Raw genomic sequence first — 15,936 nt, forward strand, 5'->3', positions numbered from 1 at the left:
AATCATGATTCCCTAAAAAGATAGCCAGGCCAAGTTTGTTGAAACTCATCTTTTTAGGGAATCATGATTGCGTATGTGAGTCAAGACCGGGGCTCTGAAATTCCATGGGCCGCAATTCCGACATTGCTCAAGCACTCCACTCGGTGGGACGATCGGGGAGCAGCACTGGCGGTGCACCTGAAGGTGTTGGCAGACTGGGATATTCTTCTACAGGAGGATAGCTTGTTAATTATTATTTTATTCCCAGCCATTATGTTGGGCAGGATGTCTATTGGAGGATAAGTGCTTTCCTGGAGGAAGGAATGGAAGTCAGTGAAGTTAAACGAAAGGGGGAACAATGGGGCCTACATTCAGTTAGCAACCAAAACCAGGCCTGATTCCAGCCCAAGCCGGAAGGCCCGAGGACCATCCTGAATTGGTCCTCGGGCCTCGTCACCATAATTCCAGCAAGCTGCAAGTGTCGATCGGGCGCCCAGATGCAGCTCGCCGGATGGGGCCTGGTAGATTTGAGGCCCACACCTGAGCCCGCTAGGGAGGTGATCGGGAGAGGGTTGAGCACGGGCCGACACCGGCCACAGCGGAGGCAAGAGGAGCTCGCCTGCTCTCCCCTGGCTCCACCTTAAGGCAGGTTTTCAACAAAAAAAAATGTTTTATTTGCAGGCTTCTTCCACAAAGAACCACTGGCTAGGCCACTGCAGTGCCCGAAAATACAGTTGGAGCTTGTGGCAACCCAATATCCGACTACCTTTCACCAATTACGCCAGCAGGTTCGGATATGGGCACAGGAGCCTCATTTCAATATTGAAACAAGGCCTGCGCTCATTTCAGGCGCTGGCCATAGCCACCTAAAGAAAGGCCCTGCCAACTTTCGCAGTGACGCCGGCACCCGCGCAAATCAGGTGCCCGCCTTCCTGCAGCTAAATTTATCATTGCTACGCCCATTTTACGCCCATAAAACGGGCACAATGTTGAATTCTTGCTCCCATCAATTAAAAATCGGGAGGGGCACAAATACTGCATACATAAAGCATTTAATATTGCACGGTTCCGTATGGCCAACTACATATAGGAACAGGAGTCGGCCATTCAGTCCCTCCAGCCTGTTCTGCCAATCAATTAGATCATGGGCGATCTGTATCTTAACTCTTTCTCTACCCGCTGTGGTTCTGTAATCTTAATACCCTTGCCTAACGAAAATCTATCAATCTCAGTTTTGAGATTTTCAACTGACCCCCCCCCCAGCCTCAACAGCTTTTTGGGGGCGAGAGTGCCCAATTTCCGCTATCCTTGGTGTGAAGAAGTGCTTCCTGACATCACCCCCTGAACGACCTAGCTCTAATTTTAAAGGTTATGCCTCCCCCTGGTTCTGGAAATTAACCAGTTCTTTGCATTGCTGCTCTGATAGATGTCCTGTGGCACTGACACTTCCTGCCTCCTTCCTAACCCTAACCCTATCCTTTACTAGTCAGTTAACAAAATAACCTGGGTCTCGCTCACAGAATGATCTGTGCCTCTCTACACTGGCTGAGCAACTGCATAAACAGCAGTCGTGTTTGAAAGGAAGGAGTAAAATAATAAATCATAGTGCATGTACCTGGATCGATGTTGTTGTCAGCATAACGTTGGCTTCTCCCTGCACTGGTTGTGGCGTTGGTTTTATTGATGGCTCCGGGTCTCTTATACAACTGTTTCATTTGTTTCTGGATCTTTGTAATATTCCTGACAATATTAGAAATGGCCCTATCCATAAACACTGTAATATTAGTGAAAAAGAACGCCGCAGTGGCCTCACTGGTAGACTGCATGAAGTCCCTGAGGTCCTCTTGAAGGGCTGTGATGTTTGGCTTTGCCATTGGCACCGGGGTCTGTGGAATACTGGCATTGACCTGAGCTACCAGCAGAGTTACATTCTGACAACACGCCCAGCTTTGCCCTGTCGCTTCTTTCAGTCGGGAGACCCTGTCGTTCAAGTCAATCCATTTGGACTGCAATCCTGACACTTTGCGGCTCAGTTCCCGGTACTTTGGAGGAGCGAGCTGGACTTTGCCTTCCTGGGCCGCTTTGGGTTTCTTGATTTTCAGTAAAGATTTGGAGCTCGCCGCCATGGAGCTCAGCCGTGACTCCAGTGCCAGAATACGTGATTCGTAGTCTTTGGTTTCTGGAGGGGAACGAAGGACAGTTTCCTCCAGATGTTGGAACATCTGTTGGTGCTCGTCAATCCTGGCCACAGTTCTGTTCAACAACCGAGACACAATCATTAGATTCGGAAGCACACCAGTCTCGTTGTCTTTTATATCCTGAAGGGCACCTATCATCTCCAAAGCATTCTGGTGTCTCACCAGGTCATCCAGCAGCACATTAAAAGAGTCATTCAACTGAGTAAATTGGGGGATCACAGTCAGAACACCGCTCTGCTTTTCAACATTCTTGTAATACAGTTCCAAAACATATCCCCTCAGATCAGTGACATTATTTTTCAAGATATAATAATCATCTCTGATGGAATCTACAGCACCGTTAATAACCGTCATTGTATCATTCAACCCATCCTCAATTTCAAGACGGCACTCAGCCAGAACCCCGCCGAATATTTCATCTCCAGCTTGGCTTTGGTTTCCAGGCGATTGGCTTTCTGCTGCACCTCTGACAAATGCAATGAAGCTGTCCACCGTGGAAGTGAGATTGTCCAATCGTTCCACCAGGGCAGCAACTTCAGACCCATGGCCAGCAGCGGCGCTTTCAACCAGCGGCGCCTGCCCTTCAGCGACCGGTTGAAGGACTTCGAGATCATACGACAAATTGCTAATTCTCTCGTTCATTGAGTTGAGGATGTCATCCAATGGAGCGAACGTATCAGAGAATGTCTTGTTTAAGTCGAGCATTTGACTCTCCATTTGGAGCAGCCGGGTGTCCAAGTTACTCTGACATTCTTCAACCATCTCTTGGCAAGTTCCAGTCACCAGGTCCTTCTGGCTGCCAACTGCATGCGTCAAGTTGAAGAGCTGTAACTCGTGCTCATTTACTTCAGTGTACAACTGCAATATTAGCCGGCCCTGCGTTTTGACATTTTCGGTGATGTTGAACAAATACTTTTGGAAGCTTTCCTCAACCCGGGTCCCTTCTTCCTCAGAGATAGTGACACCTGACGGGAACATCTGATTGGCGAGCAGCAGCTCCTGAGCCTCTCTTGCCTGTGAAAAGGTGCGGTTCATGCTTTCAAAGAAAACGCCAAACCTATCGCGTTCCTTTTCCAATTCTGTTTGGAGAGACCTGTGCTTTTCATCCAGCTCCTGAGATGTGTTACTGCAAGCCACCGACACATCAGCTCGGAGCAGCTCCATTTGCTCCCGAATTTCTTGGAGTTCAGCACCAGTTGCAGGATTTGGCTCCTCTGTTTTGGAGTGGGGGTTCCTGGAGAGTGCCAGAATGGTGCCATTGAGCTGACCGATTGCTTCTTTAGTGCTTTCAAGTTCCTCGGTCAGACTTGAAATGGTTTTGTAGAGCTGAGCTACCGTCTCCTGCATGTTGTCTTCAAACGACCGAAGCTGCTGTGTTACAAGTTCTTTCACCAGCTCCGGAATCCCTTTCAATTTAGTTGCTGAAACAAAGAAATTAAGTCGATTTAAAGGAGTGATTCTTCTTTGACAAGTCGTTTGCAGAAAAATCACTAACATGGTGACCGTGTGCCCATTAGCAAAACGAATCGGGTTTTATTTCATTACATTGACTTTCACCCACCAACACAACACAATTTCGGAGGAGAAATCCCTCTTTGACATAGAGTCATAGAGTTTTACAGCACAGAAAGAGGCCCTTCGGCCCATCGTGTCTGCGCCGCCCATCCATCCCTGTCCAGTCTAATCCCATTTTCCAGCATTTGGTCCATAGCCTTGTATGCAATGGCATTTCAAGTGCTCATCCAAATGCTTCTTGAATGTTGTGAGGGTTCCTGCCTCTACCACCCTTTCAGGCATTGAGTTCCACATTCCAACCACCCTCTGGGTGAAAAAGTTCCTCCTCAAATCCCCTCTAAATCTCCTGCCCCTTACCCTGAATCTATGCCCCCTTGTTATTGACCCCCCCACTAAGGGGAAAAGTTCCTCTTTATCTACCCTATCTATGCCCCTCATCATTTTGTACACCTCAATCAGGTCCCCCCTCAGCCTTCTCTGCTCCAAGGAAAACAACCCCAGCCTGTCCAGCCTCTCTTCATAGCTGAGGCGTTCCATCCCAGGTAACATCCTGGTGAATCTTCTCTGCACCCTCTCCAAAGCAATCACATCCTTCCTATAGTGAGGCGACCAGAACTGCACACAGTACTCCAGCTGTGGCCTCACCAGCGTTTTGTACAGCTCCATCATAACCTCCCTGCTCTTATATTCTATGCCTCGGCTAATGAAGGCAAGTATCCCATATGCCTTTTTAACCACCTTATCTACCTGCTCCGCTGCCTTCAGGGATCTATGTACATGTACACCAAGGTCCCTCTGACCCTCTGTACTTCCTAGGGTCCTACCACTCATTGTGTATTCCCTTGCCTTATTTGTCCATCCAAAATGCATCACCTCGCACTTTTCAGGGTTAAATTCCATTTGACACTTTTCCGCCCATCTGACCAACCCGTTTATATCGTCCTGTAGCCGGAGGCTTTCCTCCTCGCAATTTACCACCCCACCAATTTTCGTGTCATCTGCGAACTTACTGATCATACCTTTTACATTCTCATCCAAATCATTTATGTAGATCACGAACAACAAGGGACCCAGCACCGATCCCTGAGGTACCCCACTGGACACAGGCTTCCAGTCACAAAAGCAACCTTCAACCATCACCCTCTGCCTCCTGCCACTCAGCCAGTTTAGGATCCAACGCGCCAAGGCACCCTGGATCCCATGGGCTCTTACCTTCTTAACCAGTCTCCTATGCGGGACTTTGTCAAAAGCTTTACTGAAGTCCATGTAAACCACATCCACAGCATTTCCCTCATCCACCCCACTAGTCACCCCCTCGAAAAATTCGATCAGATTTGTCAGACATGATTTACCCTTGACAAAGCCATGCTGACTATCCCTGATTAATCCTTGCCTCTCCAAGTGGAGATTAATTTTGTCCCTCAGAATTTTTTCCAATAATTTCCCCACCACAGATGTTAGACTCACTGGCCTGTAATTCCCTGGTTTATCCCTGCTACCCTTCTTGAATAATGGTACTACGTTAGCTGTTCTCCAGTCTTCTGGTACATCCCCTGTGGCCAGAGAGGTTCTGAAAATTAGTGTCAGAGCCCCTGCAATCTCCTCCTTTGCCTCCCACAGCAGCCTGGGATACATCTCGTCCGGGCCTGGGGATTTATCCACTTTTTGGCCTGCTAAAACCGCTAGCACCTCCTCCCTCTCGATGCTAATATGTTCAAGTATGTCACAGTCCCCTTGCCCGATTTCTATGTCTGCATCGTCTTTCTCCATAGTGAACACTGAGGCAAAAAATTCATTTAAAACCCCGCCTACATCCTCTGGCTCTACACACAGATTGCCACTTTGGTCCCTAATGGGCCCTACCCTTTCCCCTCGGAGGTGTTTTTTTTTCCTCTTTTAATTAACAACCTGCCTCATGAAATTGGATTCTCAGGAATTGCCCATTTCAAAGCTGTGCCTTCCTCAGATTCTATCTGCCCCAGAGGGCTGGGGATTCTCAGTCGTTGAGTATATTCAAGGCTGAGATCAATAGATATGTTGACACTAAGGGAATCAGGGGATATGGGGATCGGGTGGGAAAGTGGAGTTGAGGTCGAGGATCAGCCATGATCTTATTGAATGGTGGAGCAGGCTCAATGGGCCGAATGGCCTACTCCTGCTCCTATTTCTTATGTTCTTATCAGTAAGTCATTCATTCCAAAGACACACACACATTGTCCCATTTTTCACTTAAAGAGGATGTTACAAGTTTGGGGTCTTGCCTTAGATATCCTCTCGGATACCTCACTGCTGGTCGCTCCCATAACTGGACTGAGCATCTCATGTCGAGGGGTTACCCAATATATAACTATGATGATAGCATAGAGGTATCAGCCATGGCTCAGTGGTAGTACGCTCGCCTCTGAGTCTAGAAGGTCTTGGGTTTGAGCACCACATCAGAGACTTGAGCACCTACTCTAGGCTGACATTTCAGTGCAGTCCCGAGGGAGTGCTGCACTGTTGGAGGTGCTGTTTTTCGGGTGAGACATTAAACCAAGGCCTTGCCTGTCCTTTCAAGTGGAGGTGAAAGATCCCATGGCACTATTCAAAGAAGAGCAGGGGAGTGCTCCTGTTTTCTGGCCAATATTTATCCCTCAACCAACATCACTAAAACAGATTATCTGGTCATTATATCATTGCTGTTTGTGGGACCTTGCTGTGCGCAAATTGGCTGCCGCGTTTCCTACATCACAACAGTGACTACACTTCAGAAGAAAAGTACTTCATTGGCTGTAAAACACTTTGGGACGTCCTGAGGCCATGAAAGGTGATGTATAAATGCAAGTTATTTCTTTCATTATAACCCAGCAGTGCAACCACGCACCCCTTGGTGATCTGAACTAGATATTCGTATCTTTTGCATGTGCCCTTGCATGTCTCTCCTATTTTCTTGGCAGACTTAAAAGCATTTGATATGTTGAGGTGAGATACAATCATTAAGCTGCTTTATTACACAGCAAGTGAACATATAGGACAACAGTTGTGATTGGACACACCTAGTTCAATGAGCGCAACTAAGACTGTCCACTTGTTCTATGAGGGCTGCAACTTCAGACCCATGGCCAGCAGTCATTGCATAGTAATATAAAATTAATGAATGTGCTACACTTCCCCATGTCAGTGGGTCATCTTGCTTGAGTTAAACAAAATAACTATTAACTACTAAAATAACAACAGAAAATGCTGGAAACACTCAGCAGGCCAGGCAGCAGCCATGGAGAGAGAAACAGAGTTAACGTTTCAGGTCTGGGACCCTTCATCAGAACTGGAAAAAGCTGGAGATGTAACAGATATTAAGCAAGTGCAGAGACAGGGAGGGTGGGAGGGGAGGAAGGAATCGAAGGAACATTCTGTGCTAAGGTAAGAGGCAGGAAAGATAAAATGTTGCAAATGGGAATGGCAAAATCATACAACATGAAAAATGGGAGCAGGGATTATAGTCTGAAATTGTTGAACTCAATGTTGAGTCCAGAAGGCTGTAAAGTGTCTAATCGAAAGATGAGGTGCTGTTCCTCGAGCTTACGTTGAGCTTCATTGGAACAATGTAAGAGGCCGAGGACAGAGAGATCAGAGTGGGAGTGAAGCGGAGAATTAAAGTGACAGGCGACCGGAAGCTCAGGGTCACCCTTATGGACTGAACGGAGGTGTTCCGCAAAGCGGCCGCCCAATCTGCGTTTGGTCTCCCCACTGTAGAGGAGACCGCCTCGTGAGCAGCAATTTATTCGCTGCTCACGATGCTGAGTTTTTCCAGCATTTTCTGTTGTTATTTCAGATTTCCAGCATCCGCAGTATTTTGCTATTGAACTATTAACTACTCTTCTACATTCTCCTCCTGAGATGGTCAAAGCTTTCTGTTTTTAAAAACCTGACTGACTTCACAGTCTTTCCTGGACCTGACTGTCAGTAAGTCTTTCTGCGGCTGTCTTTAACTCTAGATGTTCATAGCCAGAAGGGAAGGCCGCCCAGACAACTACTGTCAAGCACCCAGGACCAGAGACTTCCTAACACAATGGGTGTGAAGCGTTTCTCAATTACTGACACAAACTGTTAAATGGATTATTGTTTACAGTCTTTGGCGAAATTAATGGTTTTAATCACCTTTTATCTCAATGCTTATTTTTAACACTTCTGGGAATGCACCTTACTTTAAAGCTGAACATTTAAAATTAACTCTTTTTCTTAATCCTTTCTGTGGAAAAGTGGTTTAATAACCTCAAAAAACCTCAAAACCAAGGGGAGTTCAGACCTTTGAAGGTCTATTGTTCTGGATAAGCCTGGGAGAAAATGAGTTGTCAGTTTCCCCATCGCGTAGAATCATAGAATGGTTACAGCACAGTAGGAGGCCATTCGGCCCGTCGAGCCCGTGCCGGCTCTCTGCAAGAGCACTTCAGCTAGTCCCACTCCCCCGCCCTTTCCCCGTAGCCCTGCAAATTCTTTCCTTCAGGTACTTATCCAATTCCCTTTTGAAAGCCACGATTGAATTTGCCTCCACCACCCTTTCAGGCAGTGCATTCCAGATCCTAACCATTCACTTTGTAAAAAAGTTTTTCCTCATGTCACCTTTGGTTCTTCTGCCAATCACCTTAAATCTGTGTCCTCTGGTTCTCGACCCTTCCGCCAATGGGGACAGTTTCTCTCTATCTACTCTTTCTAGACCCCTCATTATTTTGAACACCTCCATCAAATCTCCTCTCAACCTTCTCTGCTCCAAGGAGATCAACCCCAGCTTCTCCAGTCTATCCACCTAACCTCATCCCTGGAACCATTCTCGTAAATCTTTTCTACACCCTCTCTAAGGCCTTCACATCCTTCCTAAAGTGCGGTGCCCAGAATACTCCAGTTGAGGCCAAACCAGTGTTTTATAAAGATTCATCATAATTTCCTTGCTTTTGTACTCTATGCATCTATTTATGAAGCCCAGGATCCCGTATGCTTTTTTAACTGCTTTCTCAACCTGCCCTGCCACCTTCAATGATTTGTGCACATATACCCCCAGGTCTCTCTGTTCATAAGAATATAAGAAATAGGAGCAGGAGTAGGCCTTACGGCCCCTCGAGCCTGCTCCGCCATTCAATAAAATCATGCCTGTTCTTTGACCTCAACTCCACTTTCCCGCCTGATCCCCATAGCCCTTGATTCCCCTAGAGACCAAAAATTTATCTCAACCTTGAATATACTCAAAGACTCAGCATTCACAGCCCTCTGGGGTAGAGAATTCCAAAGATTCACAACCCGCTGAGTGAAGTAATTCCTCCTCATCTCAGTCCTAAATGGCCGACTCCTTATCCTGAGACTAGGCCCCCTAGTTCTAGACATTCCAGCTAAGGGAAACAGCCTCTCAGCATCTACCCTGTCAATTCCCCTCAGAATTTTATATGTTTCAATGAGATCACCTCTCATTCTTCTAAACTCCAGAGAGTATCGGCCCATTCTACACAATCTCTCCTCATAGGACAGCCCTTTCATCCCAGGAATCAATGTAGTGAACCTTCGTTGCACCGCCTCCAAGGCAAGTATATCCTTCCATTGTTGGAATTTCCATATTTTATTGGAATTCCCAAATTTTGTAGGGTTTGACCCCAAATACAGAACAAATCTGTCAACACAAGCACTCCTCCCACCCTGGAGCAGCATCTTGTGCCAATAGAGCGCTAACAGTGACTGAAAACTCCTCTGTTTCTGCCAGTAATTCTCATTAAACGGTGTTGCACTGTGACTGGATCTATACATGTACGGTATCAAAGTGTCACCAACTTACCAACTGCTGCCATTTTTTAGGACTTTCCCAATTATTAATCCTTTGTCCTAAACCTTGATTTTGGCCTTTTATTTTGCTTAAAATATACCGCTTTATCTCTTTTTTTGTCTCATAGCGACCCTTTTATCTTCCTCTCTTTCACTTCCTTCCCAGTTGTTCCTATTGTGACCCTGTTTGGTCTGTTCTGTGTGGGTGTGTGTGTGTATGTCCTATTGCCTGAGACTCTGTTTGGGTTCCCATCTCCTCCTACTCCCATTTTAACTAAGAACGTAAGAAATAGGAGCAGGAGTAGGCCATACGGCCCCTCGAGCCTGCTCGGCCATTCAATGAGATCATGGCTGATCTTCGACCTCAAATCCACTTTCCCGCCCGATCCCCATATCCCTTGTATAGAAACAGAAAAATGCTGGAAATACTCAGCAGGTCAGGCAGCACCTGTGGAGAGAGAAACAGAGTGAACATTTCAGGTCGATGACCTTTCATCAGAACTGACCATATCACTTGATTCCCTTAGAGTCCAAGGGGGAGAAATTCGTTATCACCCCATTTGGGGCGCTAAATTTTGAAATCGTGAAAAATTAGCACCAGGCGCTAATGAGTCTGAAGTTTCCCTAAATTGGCTTTTAGCGCTCCTGAGAAAAGCTGGAGCACTAAATCAAGCGCTGATGACCTAAGTAGAGCGCTACAGGGGCGCTACCAGCAGAGCGATAATGAATTTCAGGTGCTATGCAATCGGGAATGATCCGTCACACTGGCCCCTTCCAGCTCTTAAAGGGGAGGTTGCATCATTGTGCAGATCCTCATTATCAGCATTGCTGGCTGTGAAGGCGACCTGCAAGCAACTCAATCCCCTGATCGTGATGGCTGATCCCACTCCCAGGGAGAGAGCTCATCGTTTCACGGATGGGGCATTGGAGGCATTGGTCGCGGGAGTGGACCGAAGGAGGGCAGTGCTGTTCCTGGGCACTGGAAGGAGGCCATTGCTCCAGGTCTTCAGGGCAATGTGGAGGGACGTGGCCCAGGAGGTCTCAGCCAGTAGTATGGTGGAATGCAGCCTGACACAGTGCCGGAAGAAATTCAATGACCTCAGTCGGGTGGTCAAGGTGAGTACATGCTTCAACAGGTTCTACATACAACCATCTGAACCTCAGTCTGTGCACACTACACAAACAACAACACCGCCACCACTCACCCACCAAATATCTTCACCTACTCAAACTCACATCCACATCTCACGCCTTGCCTACAATCACAGCTATTCAACTACGGCAGGCATATCTCCCAAACACATAGCTGGACTCTGACTCACACATATTCATTTCTCTTGCAGGCCAAGATGGCCCACAATAGGAGGGAGCAGCAGAGAACAGGCGGGGGTGATGCGCAGCTCCAGCAGCTTTCAGACCTGGAGTAGCGAGTGCTGCGACTCATTGGGCAGCAGGTGGTGGGCGCCGTGCCCTCGACAATGTCGACCCCCTTGGGGGCAACAACGGTATGTTCATCCCCTCTCCTTCTCTCATCCTACTTCCCCCTCACACCACAAGCCTTTCCCAATTTCCAGCACCTGATACTGTCTGCATTCCTTGCTCCCTTCCTGCCCCCCTTCCCTCACCTTAACGCGAGTCTTGTGCCTTTATGCTTTCACAGAATCAGCAACCAGGTGACCAGCCTGTCCCTGAGCCTCCCAGTGAGAGTGAGGAAGGAGAAGAGGAGGAGGAGGAGCAAAGCACCGCGTCACTGCATCTCTCACCCGCAGGCACCACCTCAGATACTGGCACTAAGCGATCTTTAGAGGCAAGTTTAGTAGGGGGGTCTGCATTGGGTGATGCACCGGGGACGAGTGGGCTGCAGCAAGGCCGGGGGAAAGGGTAGCTCGGGAGCCAGTTCCCCGGAGGGTGCATTCGCGCATGACTTTTGCTGCACAGGACTCAGATGAGGACCTCGATGGGGAGGCGTTCACAAGAAGGGTGATGGCCATGCACACCGAGATGATAGGTGCAATGGCAAGGGTGCCTGAGAGCCTCTCGGTAATGGTAAGGAGCGCAGAGGAGTCTGTCTCCAACATTGCACAGAGCTCTGCACACACCATGGAGTCCATCATTTCCACTCTGCAGAGGATGGTGGACTCCCAGAGAGACCGTGGGGATCCAGACCTCATGACGCATGTCATAGGTGATGTGGTAGCTTCCATTGCAGCACAGGCGGAAGCCATGCAACATCTTAGTGCTATAATGCAGTCAATGGTTGCTGCCATTGAGTCTCAGACTGCTCCCATGCAGTCTTAGCTTGATGCCACACAAGCTCTGACTGCTGCCATCGTCGCTGGGTCCACCACAGTCCATCAGGGATCCCACGGTGTCGCAGCAGCTCACCAATCTGTGCTCCAGCAGATTGGTAGGAATGCTGAGGTGCTGCCCCGGAGGAGTGGCAGTGGGTCAGTGGAGCAGGAAGCTGCTGTCCTCTCTCAGGATGACAGCATTCCTGCTTCCACCACTGCCACTCCGCCATTGCACTTGTCGCTGCCTGTCATCCAGCCAGCCCAGACTGCCACCGCTCATCCTGAGGTGATGCAGTCTACAGCCCAGAGCTGGTTGAGGGTGTCATGCAAAGCAATCTGAAGTCTCCCACATGGACACTCAGTAGCCTTCCACCAGCCCTGCTGCAGCCACTGGGGGGACACTACGTAGGAGCAGTAGATTAGGGAAAGGCACTGTAAAGAGGGGAAGTAAGGGTTTGCACAATAATGATTAGTTAATATTGTTGCTGCATATATGTGGTTGTTGAATTTGGATAAATTTATTATTGGAATGTTGCAAATTTGGGCCTGTCTCATTTCAGCTTTGGGGTGTGGTGTGGAATGAGAAATTGATGGAATGATGGGAACGTGCTGAGCAACCGGGAAGTGGCCTCCAATTCATTGGAACCGAAGTCTGATGAGGCTGTCGCGGACCGCCCTTCCACAAGGCCGATTGAGTGGCGGCCTCCTCCATCGCTGATGCTCGTGCTCCTGTTCCTCCTTCTCCTCCTCGTCCTCATCCTCGTCCTTGTCCTCATCCTCCTCCTCTCCCTCTTCCTCCTCCTGAGGTGGTGCGGCTATGCCTGGTGGCAATGGCTGGGCCCACATGATGGCCAAGTTGTGCAGCATGCAGCAGACCACGATGAAAAGTGACACCCGCTCAGCTAAGTACTGGAGGGCTCCTCCCGAGCGGTCAAGGCAGTGGAACTGTTGCTTGAGCACTCCAATGGTCTGCTCGATGATGTTCCTGGTGGCAGCATGGCTCTCATCGTATTAGTGCTGGGCACGATTGCTGGGGTTGCGGAGGGGAGTCATGAGCCAGGTGGAGAGCGGCTAGCCCTTGTCTCCCAGCAGCCAGCCGTGAGCTTGAGGTGGTGGCTGGAACAGAGCTGGTACACCGGGCTGGCGCAGGATGAAGGCATCATGACTACTGCCAGGATAGCGGGCATTGACGGTGAGGTTGCACACCAACTGCACAGTAAGTGAGTGGTAGCCTTTGCGGTTACAGAATACCTCAGGATTGTTACGGGGTGCCCGCAGAGCGACATGGGTGCAGTCAATGGTGCCCTGCACCATGGGGAAGTCCGCTATCCTGGCAAAGCCACATGCACACTCACGTTGCTTCTCTCTGGTCATGGGGAAGGAAATGTAGTCCCTTCTCCTTCTGTAGAGAGCCTCTGTGACCTCGCAGATGCAGCAATGGACGGCGAACTGCGAGATGTTCGCTATATCTCCTGTTGCACACTGGAAGGATCTGTTGGCATAGAAATTGAGGGCGACGGTGACCTTGACTGCCACTGAGAGAGCCGTGGTGCTCCTGATGTGAGGCTCGAGGTCTGGCTGCAGGAGGCGGCAGAGCTCTGTGACCACATCCTTGGTGAAGCGGAGCCTTCTAAGACACTGTCCCTCAGTGAGATTGATGTAGGAGAAATGCTGCCGGAATACCCTGGGAGGGTAAGGCCTCTTGTTGAGAGCCCTGTTGGCCCTCCACCCTCCGGCCACATTTTGCAATCGCTCTCTCTGCCTCTGCTGCCTCTGATGTTGACACTGGAGCACGAGGTCCAGTGCCAGTACAGCCCCCATTGAAGTATGGAAATGTTGCACTTTCAAATCTCACCTAAGTGAAACTGAATAATTTTCCTGAGGCAGAAGACTCCTCCAACTGAAAAACGCTGAAATCGCTCAAAACACCCCTGTCAAACTGACAAGGCCACATTCTTTGCTGACTAAAAATAAACCGGATGTTGACGCCTTTATATAATGCTCCTCCAGCGCTCTTCCGACTGCAGACCGCCTCCTCTACCTGTCGTTGCTAATGGCAGGCGCTCAGGCAGGGGGGCGCGAGTGAATTTCTGAGCCGGGGCGCTACTGGGGCACTGCGCAGCCGGATGACGTCACGATCTCCGGCCGCAGGAGAGCGTGGCACTAGTGCGAACCGCCACTGCAAACCTCCACTTCAATTTCACGGGCATCGGTACTATCACCGCGCCCAGTCGCTATGCCGGTAACGCCCCGTTAGCGTCCCCAGAGGCGCTAACGGGAGGCGCAAAGGTACTCAATTTCTCCTCCCCAAAAAATCTATCTATCTCAGCCTTGAATATACTCAACGACTCAGCATCCACAGCCCTCCGGGGTAGAGAATTCCAAAGATTCACAATCCTCTGAGTGAAGAAATTTTCCTTAACTCAGTCCTAAATGATCGACCCCTTATCCTGCTCCAATTACTCGGCTCCAGTTTCCTCTTTCTCTCCTTTCTCACAGACCATGCTCCTAGATCATCTATTCCAATGTTTCTCAGACCTCTTTGGGTGGAACTCTGTTTCAAGGAGACTAAATAGATTTGATTTCGTTTTTTTTCCAATTTCAGGCACCACACTTACGAACCAATTGAGTAAAAAATGAGTAGGTTCTGCAAAAAGGGAGCCACAGAATGCTGAGCATCCCTTACATCAAACGAGATGCACGGCTTCTTATCTTAGGAATTCTCTGACAATGTAAACCGTAGTCAACAATTTCCAGTTTGAAAGCCCAGCCCTCTTCGAGCCCCGGGTCGCAAACATACCTGACTGGGAAACGAGGCAATTTAGGCTGTGTGCTGTGGACTCGATTGTACTGGGACTAGACTGAGCCCGATACATAATTTAACAGGAGACCTTTGACCTTCTGTAGCTGTAGAGCTCAGTCAATTTCTATTGATCGCACGGGAACTCTTGTATCTGTGGGGACGGGTGCAGCACATTCGCAGTGTGGGCCAGCCAAGCTAAGTGCACCGCGTTAAAACAAAAAGAATGAGTTAACAGTGCCACGCGAGGTTAATAAAACTGACAGTAGCATACATCAAACCGGCAGCTCACTGTAAAATTTACAGCCCATTTGTCTGCTGTCAGGGTAGGCATGTCAGAACTGGGCACAGGCAAGTACATCATTCTTGAGGGGAGGAAGCCAACCTCGCCAGCTCATTCAGGAGAGTTCTTGGCTAGTCTCGAAGCAAACTGGGGGTGGGGAAATACCCTAACCGCTTCGCCAGCCTCCCGTCATATCTCCAACGGGGTTCCTGCGGAACCGCTGGGAAGAAGGTCAGGGTACGCCCGGTCCCAATTTAAGTTGGATTTCCTGCTTGGCTTGGTAAGGGGTGGATCCTCCTCCAGACCAGACCAGACCAGACCGGGACAGGGGGCGGGCTGGGAGACTACCCCAGGCTGGGAGCTCTGGCTTTTGCAGACCATGCGGGAGCCAATCTAACACTGGAGGCCAGCACACCCAGTGACATGAGGCAGAAATGCGCGGGAAGGGGGCGGGAATGAAATTCTTCAACAGAATGCAGACACCCGCCCCAGAATTCAAAGTGTGTTTGATTTGGATATTCAGGATAGCGTGAGATGAAATATCTTCTGGCGTGAGATAAATAGGGAGCCGCTGTCAATAATGATGGTGTAGAGAGGGCACGTGACATCGAACCAACTGTTTAATAATCTAAGAGGAGGCTGAGGGGAGATTTAATTGAGCTGTATAAAATTATGAGGGGTCTAGATAGAGTGGATAGGAAGGACCTATTTCCCTTGGCAGAGAGGTCAATAACCAGGGGGCATAAATTTAAAGTAATTGGGAGAAGGATTAGAGGGGAGTTGAGGAGAACTTCTTTCTCCCAGAGGGTGGTGGGGGTCTGGAACTCACTGCCTGAAAGGGTGGTAGGGGCAGAAACCCTCATCGCATTTAAAAACTACTTCGATATGCACTTGAAGTGCCGTAACCTACAAGGCTCTGGACCAAGAGCTGGAAAGTGGGATTAGGCTGGAGAGCTCTTTTTCGGCCGACCTCCTTCAATGCTGTAATATGGGGGAGAAATTCGGTTGATAGCGCCACCGATTAACGCCTAAAGAGGCCGAGAAGTGGGGCGCTAGCCAATTTCCAGGCGGCCGCAAGGCGCCTAG

At 49.1% G+C, this 15,936-nt stretch overlaps 1 protein-coding gene across 1 annotated transcript in view; it reads right to left on the reverse strand.

The window, feature by feature from the left end:
* The window catches only part of LOC147122552 (multimerin-1-like), an 80,935-nt gene that overhangs the window by 16,940 nt on the left and 48,059 nt on the right, over nucleotides 1-15,936 (reverse strand). The window contains exon 6 of the mRNA XM_086006607.1: nucleotides 1,595-3,598. Coding sequence (XP_085862733.1) covers nucleotides 1,595-3,598 — 2,004 coding nt within the window. The remainder of the gene's footprint in view (nucleotides 1-1,594; nucleotides 3,599-15,936) is intronic.

This window comes from Somniosus microcephalus, chromosome 2 (genome assembly GCF_052327205.1).
Source record: "Somniosus microcephalus isolate GS21.2 chromosome 2, FLI_Smic_1.0, whole genome shotgun sequence".
NCBI classification, from domain to species: Eukaryota; Metazoa; Chordata; class Chondrichthyes; order Squaliformes; family Somniosidae; genus Somniosus; species Somniosus microcephalus.